We start from the raw sequence: 10,848 nt of genomic DNA on the forward strand, positions 1-10,848 counted from the left end.
TGTAATGCACAGTAATGAAATTTTATTGTTACCTTTAAGGTAGAAACGCTAACCCTCCTCTTTTTCACACAGAACTCCTGCCAATGGGACCATAGGCTCTGAGCAGTGAACTTTCAGAGGAGGACAATGCATATAAGGGACTATACTCCATATAACTAAGCCATGGAGCCACTTCCTTATCCTTTGCCTCTTTCTTCCTTTCTAAATCTAGCTCCTTTATATGTATTGCTTTCTCCTATTATAATGTGTTTCCTAAGAACAAGATTGTCTTGCTTATATATGTTTCACTTGCATAGAATAGAGCTTGGCACATAATATTAGCTTGATAAATATTTTTTCATTCAGATAACAATACCTTGATTATTTCACATGCTTAAATATTTTTAAAAATCTAAGGTTTTGTCTCTAAGAAAAAAAGTTTAAAAGCATAATTAATAAATTAACTAATCCTACTAACTCATGTGGAAGCTGACCCAAAATGTATTAGCAATATTTATTTTTCAATTTTAGATCTCATTGGAAAAGTAAACAGGATTCAGATTCAAATAAGGGTGAAATTATTTTAAAACTTAAAAGAAGAAATTCCATCACTATTTGAAAAGATTTTTTTCTCCTAAATGTTTTTTTTTCTCTTTGATGTTCGAGTGACATGACTTTCTTTTCTTTTCTTTTTTTTTTTTTTAATTTTAAACCCTTAATTTCTGTGTATTGTCTCATAGGTGGAAGATTGGTAAGGGTAGGCAATGGGGGTCAAGTGACTTGCCCAGGGTCACACAGCTGGGAAGTGTCTGAGGCCGGATTTGAACTTAGGACCTCCTGTCTCTAGGCCTAGCTCTCAATCCACTGAGCTACCCAGCTGCCCCCTTGTGACCTGACTTTCTAATGACGAGAGTGGTTTAAAATTATGCCATAATATAATACCAGAAGTCAGATTTGTTTTCCTCTTCAACAACAGAAATTTATTTTGTATAATATGTTTATCTGAATTCATGACAGGAATGAAACAAAGAATCCTAGTATCACAAATATGTTCCAGAGACCATCAAAGTCAACTCCATCATTTTACAGTTGAAGATGTGAAGTGAAACCAACACAGGTAATAAACAACAGGGATCATATATGGTGGAGGATCTTTGAGCCAATATCGTCCTGCTCTAAAACCAATGATCTGTACCCCTCTACGCTTCCTCTCTTCTGAAGATTTCTGAAATATATCTATTTCTGGAGTCCAGGCTTCATTTATCTAAGAGCAAAATAGATTTAGAGGTAGATCTTAGTGATTATAAAATCCAGTGCCCTCAATTTACACATGAGAAAATTTAGGCTGATAGGGGATAAGTGACTTATTTGGGTCATGTAGCTAAGTACCTGAGGTAGGATTTGAAATCAGGTCTTCTAGGTTTCAAGTCAAGCAAACTACTGTTTCTGTCTACTGTGCAACTTTATCAGAGAATGTTCTCCCACCAAGAGGTAAGGCATACAGGCTAAGTAAGTAGTAGCCCCTGTGAGTCTTAAATAGGCAGAATAGGAAGTCAGCCAATATTATACTATATTCATATAACACTTTGAAGTTCTTTAAGAATTTTACATATATCTTATTTGATTCTCTCAATAGGCTTGTGAGGTAAATAATGCAAGTGTCATCTTAAAGATGGTAGAGAGGAGGGGAGAGAGAAGCAATAATTGTTAAATAACTAATTTTTAAATTAATTTAAAATTCAAATTTTTTAAATAAATAATTCTCAAATGATTAGTTAATTAATTTGGTGAATTTATCATTCATTAAGATCTTACTATCTGCCAAGTACTATCCTAAGTACTTCTCAAATATTATCTCATCTGATTCTCACAACAATCCTAGAAGGTAAGTACTATTATTATCCCCATTTTAGAGTTCAAGAAACTGAGGCAAAGAGAAATTGTGACTTTCCTAAGGTTACACAGCTTTTAAGTGATTAAGAGTGGTTTTAAACTCAGCTCTTTCTGATTCCAGGGCTCCAGTTCTGTCCATTATATCACCTAGCTACTGCTGGGCCAATGAGAAATTAAGTTTCAGAGAAGTAATGCATGTGACAGACCTAGGAAAAGACAGGAAGCAAGTGGCAAAAATATAAATATGAGCCAAAATCTCCTGATTCTAAATGCAGTATTCATTCAACCAACCACAGATGTGAGATAGTAGAAAGTATATTGCACTGCGTGTTCTATTGCCAGTATAAAATTTAAATTAATATCAATAACAATAACTCCAGGTTCTTATTTTCCATAGAGTTTTATTTATAATCACTAAAAATAGAGAAAGCAGATTAAAGCCTAATCTAACCTAACTGACTACTGTCTGGTTCTCAGCCAGACTCACCAACTGTGTTCTGGGAAACAGAGAGAGAGGGCAGTGCCACACGAAAACTTTTATCCTCCATCACCCCCATGCATGTGTGTTCACATCCAGTTACGTATCAAAAGCACATAAATGGGATGCTAAGACAAACTGGGTTGAATGAGCCTCGGGGAAAGAATTCCGTCTACACAATCTCTCCTGTGATTGCTTGGAGATGAGCATGTTGAAATATCCCAGATTTACATGCCTAGTCTCCCCAGTGAATCATTTCACATAACCAGCTTTCATCTCTAAAGATCTCTCACTAGAGGTGTGTGTAGTATTGCACTTTATAAGGGAGAATTACAATAATTTTCGGATGAGAGGGAAATAAAAAAGAAAGAAAGAAAAACCAATGATTGCTAGGTGCATCGACAAAAGATCAATTAGGGGGCAATTCCCTTTGGCATAAGAGCTTACATTCAAAATAAATGTGTTCAACCCCACTCAGTTCAATTCACTATGTTCCAAAGTTCATTGTGGATCTTTAGATGCAGTGTGTGGTTTCTACAAGCATCTTTATGGCACCTTCTCCAAACAGTACATTTTTTTTTGATTCAGGGAGTTAGTGAGCTTCTTTTCCTGAAATTAATCTCAAAAAAATTTTTTTTTAATCTTGAATCTTACAAAAACTATACAATTCCCCCTGAGGAGAGTGTTGACTAACACGCAGATCAACTCAGGATACATGTCTGAATTACAGGGTATATAAATCAATTCTCAAAAGAAAAACCAAAAACATAAACAAACAAACAAACAAATAAAAGAGAAAAAATTAAATTGGGGAGAAAAATGTAAAAACCAAATTGTATATAAGATTCTGAGTAAGCAAGAATAAGCCCATAACAGGTCCTTGAATCAGGGCCCAATAAAGTGATTTATGTCCCACAAGCCTGTAGGACAACTGCAGCAATTATGCACTTACCCAATCAGCAACCAGGACTACAGAAAATTGACATACTGTGAAACAAACAAAAAAAAAAGACTAGATTTTGAAGTAAAAGGAAAGTATCATACCCTGGTCTGATTTTACCTTCACTCTCAGGAAAAGGAGAGCCAAGATGGCAGCCAAACTTAGGTACTTTGTCTGAATCTGGCATGGGGGAATTGTGTATATGAAGTTGTCAAGTAGCCACTTCCTCAAACCTCAAACAAGTAATCTGTCTTGGAACAGATTCTCAATAATCCCATAAGGATTGGTTGGTCTCCTTGATCTTGTGCTTCTTGGCACTGTACAATGGCTCTTTTGTGATCTCTTCTTTCTGAAATCAGACACAATTATTAGTCAAAGTCCCATAATATTTAAAAATAAATGGCAGGTTTCCATAGTCTAAAGCTTTGGGGTATGCATTGATATTAGGGTTAATGGATATTTTAAACTTATATGATTGCAAAATCAAAAAACCATTAATACTTGTTACATGTGCTTCAAGTCCAAAAAAATAAGAAAAGAAAGAAAATTTAAATATCCTATAAAAGGAAAAACAATAATAAAATTTTTAAAAATCAAAAATTCATAATGGGCATTCCATGACAATGTGTCCGCCAAAACCGTGTCCAACTTGTCTAGAGATTTTATCTCCAGTCCATTCACAAGAGGAGTAAAAATAAAAAAAACAACAACAATGTAACAGAACATAGAGCTAATAGCCAAAACATGGTAGCTGAAAGTAACATAGTGTAATGGAAGATTTAGATCAGATTAATATGTTAACTTAAAACCAAAATTAAATCTTAAAACAAACAATCAGCAAATACAATAAGTGTGACAGGATATAGTCACTTGCTGTCTACAGAACCGTGATGGCAAACCTATGACATGCATGTCAGCACTGACACGTGTAGCCATTTTCATGGCATGCAGCCACATGGAGCCACATACAAAGAAGTATGGGGCCGCATGCTGAAGATGAAACATTTGCTGTATAGTGTGCACATTGTGCCAGAGGATTGTAGGCCAAAACAACAGAACTCTAGCACAGAGTGTGTAGTTCTGGGACTTCCAGGCCATTAGAGGACCTTTGACTTCACTTCAGGCTGGCGGAGCAGTGGAATGCCATGGGGGAATGCATCTCTGGGGGTCCTATGATCGCCGTTGCCAACAACCACATAACCACAGCAACCATCATCCAATCTACTATTCTGGGGTGTCGTGGATTTCTAATTGACCATCATTACTGGGATAAGTGAGGAGGAGGCTGGGAGAGGCAAGGGCCAATGCTATGGGTGCCATTTCCTGCCATTAGAAATAGCGGCAGCCATCTTAATTTACATAAGGAACACCATCTTGCAGCATATTGCAGACTCCATTTCACCACTATTACTGTTGTGCATCCTTATTAACCCCTATTTCTACATATTAACCCTGCCCTTTCCTAAAAGACAGTTACATGTGCCATCTTGTGGTCAGGCTAGTTAATCCCTAATTGCTTGCAGAGCTAACAGGCTATCTATAATTCTATCTTTTGTTATTGCCTCCCTGATGGAGAGACCAAAAAATAAAAAACCAAGGTTAAGTAAAGGAAGTGGTAGTAACAGTAGCCAACCCTTTCAAGAGACATGGATTGAGATGTATGGCATTATAGAAAAAAATGGCAGATCATTTTGCATTCTATGTACAAAAATGATAGTAAGCAGAACGAGAAATATAAATAGACATTTTGAAACTAATCATTCCCAGCTCTTGAAAAAAAAGTGAAGATGAAAGGAAGGAATACATTTCCAGGCAGCTACACCTTTATAAGAGCCAATCTAATTCCATCCTTAAATTTATAAAAGACTACAAATTTAACATCTGCAAGTTTAAGTATCCCCCCTACTCCTCAGTAATGATGAGTATAGTGTGGACAAGCTCCATTTGGGGTATTTTGGTATGAATTATTGTTTGCCTCATTTGGATTATTGTTTCTGTAATTGTTATTATTTCTAAAGTTATTATTTCTATTTGCCTGATTCTACTTCCTACAGTTCATCATTATGTGACCCCGTTTTCCATAGAAGTAACACATTAATGGTTGATATGTGGATTCCTGCAAAGGGGGTATGGCCACTCCTTGATTTGCTTTGTCTTTTTTGATTTTTTCAATTAAATCTTTTATTTCCTTCCTTAATGCTGCCATTAAGTCATTGTTCTCTTCATCTTTCTTTTCATGGCCATTAAAGACATAAACTGCTACTCTTCTCAATTCCTTGAGATCCATGTTAGCCCAGTTTGGACAGTTAGTCTTAAAATAGTCTTTGACCACTTTACAACAATTTTTAACAAATTCTCTTATCTGCCTGACATTCCTTTCTCTGGAAAGATCCAAGTCTATATATCTACCTCCCAGCTCAATAAGTCTATCCATAAACTGGGAGGGATTTTCCTCATTTTTTGCTCTAAATTATCAAACTTTGTCCATGTACCAGGCCTATCAGAATAAGCCCTCATTGCTGTTAGTAATACCTCCTAAGCCTAGCATAGTTTTAAGTTGTCTTATTCATTGTTCGAATTCCATTTTGGGTCTTGTGGGGCCCAATGAATTGCTTTCCTTCCCTGGGCCTGATTAACAAGAGAAACAATTTTCTCTTTCCCTTAAAAAGGCTGGGAGCAAATTTTTCATGTCAATTGATGTGAAATCATAAGTGTGATAAATACTTTCTAGCTTTTTTATAACCACAATGGAATCATCTTCAAAGGAAGGAGTATTTTGCTTGAATCTCTCAATGTATAGTGAAGTGAAAGGTGTAGGGTGCCTAAGGGTGACTAAATCTCCACTCTTGTTGTAAGTGGGTACTTCCCTTAAGGGAATCAGTCTTTAGCTGAATTATTTTTGACTTCTGTTGCTTGGCTCACTGTTTGGGTTGCAACAGTAAAGGGAGGAGGAGCAGTGGGGTAAGTGGACTGGGCAGGGGAGGGATGAGAGATAGGAGCAAGGGGGATTGGATAGGGGAGAGAGGGGTGGAGCAGAGGAGGAAGAGGAAGAGGCAAGGCAAAAGGGAGATAGAGATGGGGTAGAGGCAGGAAGGAGGATGGGGAGGGAAGAGAGCAGGGACTGGGCAAGCAGGGAAAGGGAAGGGGCAGGAAAGACAGAGGGAAAAGTCAAGCAAGGGGGAGAAAAGGGTAGGTATGGGCTCTGGGCAGTTAAAAGCTGAACAAGATGAGAGAGAAAGTATTCAGGGTGAGATGAATCTCCTTTCTGAATCTTGAGATTACTCAAGCTTTTCCCATGATGTTCTATCTGAGTCTTGAGATCAATCAAGCTAACTTTCTGTTGTTTTTTCTTGAGGAGAAACTGAGAAACTTCAAGGTATCCTGTTAATGATAGCACTCCCAGGAATATTACTAAACAAAGCCATTCTGAAACTGTGAGCTGTTCAAACTCAGTAAAGTTCTCAGGGAACAGAAGATGGTTCAGATAGGCAGGAAACTCTTCTTTCAGAGTTTGAGCCATGATTTTCAGCCCCATACACAGACACACCTATTTGGTGTATGAACAGGCATACCCTACTTAACTGGCTTTTGAATGGAGGGCAGCTAGGCTTAGCTAGGGGCTAAATTTGAGAAGGAAGGCAAGAAAAAGCAAAAGCTTTCTATTTTAGGCACAATAAAACACACTTTCTTGAAAGTGAAAAACCCCCAGGGTATAGCCAATATATTGAGTTCAGCTAATAGGTTTGGAAGAATTTTTTTTCCTTCCCCTCCTCCAAAGGGTAAAAAATGTCAGATGCTTCCAAGGTTGGGGTGCGCAAGGCCTTGGGGCACCAGGCAAGGCGTGCCTAACTGCCAGGTTCTCAATCCACTGAGCTACTTAGCTGCCCCCATGCTGTGCTGGGTCAGTTCAGGGTCTAGAGGGTAGCACAGGCCATGTGGGCTAACACCTCAGTCCTTGCTCTCACAGCCAGGAGTGTGGAAGCCCCCAGATTAGTTTAAAATCAGCTTGGAAACTAGATGGGGGACGGGAGGTGGCCTGCTTAGAAGGGGCTTAGGATCTCCTGGCTGCCTCTGCTGTTTAAAAGCTATCTCAGCTCCAAGCTGGAATTCAGTAGCTACCAAAGTGTGTGTGAGGGGGTTGAGAGCACTGCACAGGGGGGGGGTCACCTACAGTCCTGTCTGGGGTCAGGTTCCAAACTCAGCTCTAAGCTGGAAGTCTATAGACTATAGCTCCCCGAAGGGGGAAAGGGTGGTGGGAGTGGTGCCCCACAAGAAAGGGGACCAGGGGTGCTCAACATCTTCACAGGACTTTCAGGGGATCAGCAGTGCTCTTGAGGCAGTAGCATGAACCAAGGGAGGGAAGCTGGCACAGGCAAAGTACTAGGAACAACTGGAGGCTTGCCTTGAAGCTAATCTGTCCTTTTGACTATTTCAAAAAAATCTGCTCTACAACTGTAACATCAATTTCTGATAAGCAAATGGAGAATAGAATGAGTCACAACCAACAGTTTTAGAATTTGGAACTTACCCAGATGCCATGAGCCAGGGGGCAAAAAACTGTTACTGCCAGGACTATAAAAAGGCAGAAGCTGGATCAAGAAACTCTCTCACTCAAGAGAAGGAGACCCGGGTGGCTGGGTGGGTAGGCCAACCAACCTGCTTAGGTTACCTGTATCCTTTCCCACAAATTATCACATCCTCAACTTCTGGATAGAGCTGTGCTTGATTATTTATCATCAAGGAAGAATACCATCAATCCTCAATGCACCTGGTCAGAGCCAAAGGTGCCTGGCCTGGCCTGAGTGCCACAGGGAGGGGAATCCCTCCAGCAGACAATCTCAACTTGATCAATCTGTGATTGCCAAACCTGATTATCATTAGTCTAGTGTAGTTTCCCAATACCTCCTTCCTTCAATCCCTGATCCTTCTCCTGAGTTTGTTACAATTAAATCCTAAAGCTAACCTAGATGAATGCTGTTATTATTCTAAAGTTTACCACCATATTCTTTGGATTTAAGGGGAAGGGATTATTCAAACAAGATCAAATTGCAGTCATAGGCATTACCCATCAAGTTAAACCCAGGATAAGGGTTCAGAGAAGCTGCGTGTTCCAGTTCACAGCTTCTCACTTGATCACTTAGTCCTGGGCACTATTAAGGGAGGTGTGTGTGTATTCAGCTGAGCTTCATATACTTTGTCAGACTGGTGTTCACTACCACAACTCAGTTTCCACCCAAGATTCCTACCTCACTCAGCTTGGGTTCTTAGACCAACAGAGGACTTTGGGCCATTTCTCTATCAGGTCCTATCCAGTAGCACCATACTGCCCATAACACAACTTAGAGAGGAGTAAGGGTCCTAAACTCCAGACTTCTGGTCGCCAAAAATGCAAAATTTAAATTAATATCAATAATAAGTCCAGGTTCTTATTTTCCATAGAGTTTATTAATAATTGCTAAAGTCAGAGAAAGCAGATTAAAGCCTAATATAACCTAACTGACCACTGCCTAGCTCTCAGCCAGGCTTCCCAACCACATTCTAGGAAACAGAGAGAGAGGGCAGTGCCACACAAAAACTTTTATCCTCTGTCCCCCTCCCCTCACTCACATGTGTGCACATCCAATTACACAGTGTAAGTACACAAATGGGATGCTGGGTAAGATGAGCTGAGTTGTGTGACCCTAGGCAAGTGTGGTGCAGAGAGGGGGCATAACAGTTTTGCAGGCTTTGCAGAGTGCCTACCCTTACCACTCTTCTACCTTGGAGCCAATACACCGTACTGGCTCCAAGACAGAAGGTAAGAGTTTAAAAAAAAAAAAGATGAGCTGGGTTGGATGAGCCTTGGGGAAAGAATTCTATCTACACACCAGGTCTTCTACTAACTACAAGGGCATTTCAACTCTCTCTGTTTTTGTTGTTGTTTGGTTATTTTATTGTTAAGTGACAAAGTGCTAGGGAAAGAGCCCCTGATGTGGAACCAGGATAAAAATATCTTAGAGAATCAATTTCTTCTTTTATAAAACAGATATAGAAATATTTGCCCTGATTATCTCACAAGATTATTGTGAGGAAAAATTAGTCATTATAACTTTGGTTTCCTCATTAGTAAAATGAGAGGGAGAAAATAAATAGTCACTAAGTTTGCTTCCCACTCTAATATTCAGTGATTCAATCCTTTCAGAAGCACCCTTGTGCAAAAGATTTCTCTTAGTTTCTTCCTGTTGTCTTAAAATTGTCAAGTACTATCTCCTACATGTTGCCTTTCCAGATACCACAGTTTTAATCCTAAAGTAATTAAGACTCCTTCTCCTACACATTACCTTGTATTTACTTTGAATCTATTTGTCAGGGCACAAATAGTTTTCTATCTGGTAGACAACATGCTTCTTGAGGATAGAGAGACTGTCTTTTGGATTTCTTCAAGGAATCCCTTTTTGTTCTAGACATCAGTTTACATTTTTCTTTAAGGCTTTGTGTACAGACATTGTCATCCTCATCTAGGTTTGTGCCTTCATTCTCTTTGTAACCATAGTAACTTTCTATGGTTAGGTTCTTTTTATTTGTTTGTTTGTTTTTGCATGCATTTTATATTTTATTTTTTGTAATTTTTTCATTGTATATTAAGTTGAGTTCTGCTCCTAGATTGGAGAAAGCAATGTCCCAAGACCCTTGTGCCAGGGCCGGGGGTTTTGCTGTATGTTTGCACTGTGCCTCGTGTCTTGCACTACTCGGAAGCCTCTTTGCTCACTTACATTGATGAAAGGTCTTGCTTCTGACTTGTACAATGTAGGGTTTGTGTTGAATTGAGATCATGTTCTGGGATCAAGACCTGTCACTAGCTTATACAGGATGTCTACTCCAGACTTTACTCCCTCTCACCCCAGTGAGACAGACCTTTCCTGCTGACTCTTCAAGCTGTCCTAGATGGAAAACCACTGCACTGCTCCAAAATTCAGGAAGAATTTATTTCAAGGGAAATTTAGAAGCAATTAAGCAAATTTCTGCCTCACTCCACCATCATGGAACTAGAAGTCACTATACTATTATATGTATAACTAGAAGTCACTATACTATTATATGTATAACTAGAAGTCACTATGAAGCAATATTAATCAATCAATTAATAAACATTTATTCAGTGCCTACTATGTGCCAGGCATTGTATTAAATTACTTCAAAGAGACTACTTTTGATATACAAAGCAATGGCTAGCAATTAGCAAAACTAAATAAAGTAGTTCACTGTCACAAGGTTCTACATATTAGGAATGCAAACTCTACTGGAATCAAATAAAGTGTATGTTAGAACTGCCTCGGGTTAGTGAAGAGTTTGGAAGAATAATTCTGTTGTATTTAGAAAACATAGTCTCAAGAGGCAATATGGCAAAAGATACTGGTTACTAGTCTAATAGTGGAGGGAGTAGGCTCATAGAATTGTGGGGAGCAGAAGGATCTCAGAAGATCAGTTTCCATTTATAACTTTATTTCCATGTATAACTTTATTTCTATTCCTTAGAACACTTTTTTGATTAAAGTTGAATCTTTTTTGGGGTGGGGGG

The 10,848-nt window shown here is 38.8% G+C and overlaps 1 protein-coding gene across 1 annotated transcript in view; it reads left to right on the forward strand.

The window, feature by feature from the left end:
- Positions 1–4,435: 4,435 nt before the first annotated feature.
- The window catches only part of LOC123251083 (male-specific lethal 3 homolog), a 20,490-nt gene continuing 14,077 nt past the window's right edge, over positions 4,436–10,848 (forward strand). Inside the window, exon 1 of the mRNA XM_044680259.1 lies at positions 4,436–4,563. Coding sequence (XP_044536194.1) covers positions 4,436–4,563 — 128 coding nt within the window. The remainder of the gene's footprint in view (positions 4,564–10,848) is intronic.

This window comes from Gracilinanus agilis, chromosome 1 (genome assembly GCF_016433145.1).
Source record: "Gracilinanus agilis isolate LMUSP501 chromosome 1, AgileGrace, whole genome shotgun sequence".
NCBI classification, from domain to species: domain Eukaryota; kingdom Metazoa; phylum Chordata; class Mammalia; order Didelphimorphia; family Didelphidae; genus Gracilinanus; species Gracilinanus agilis.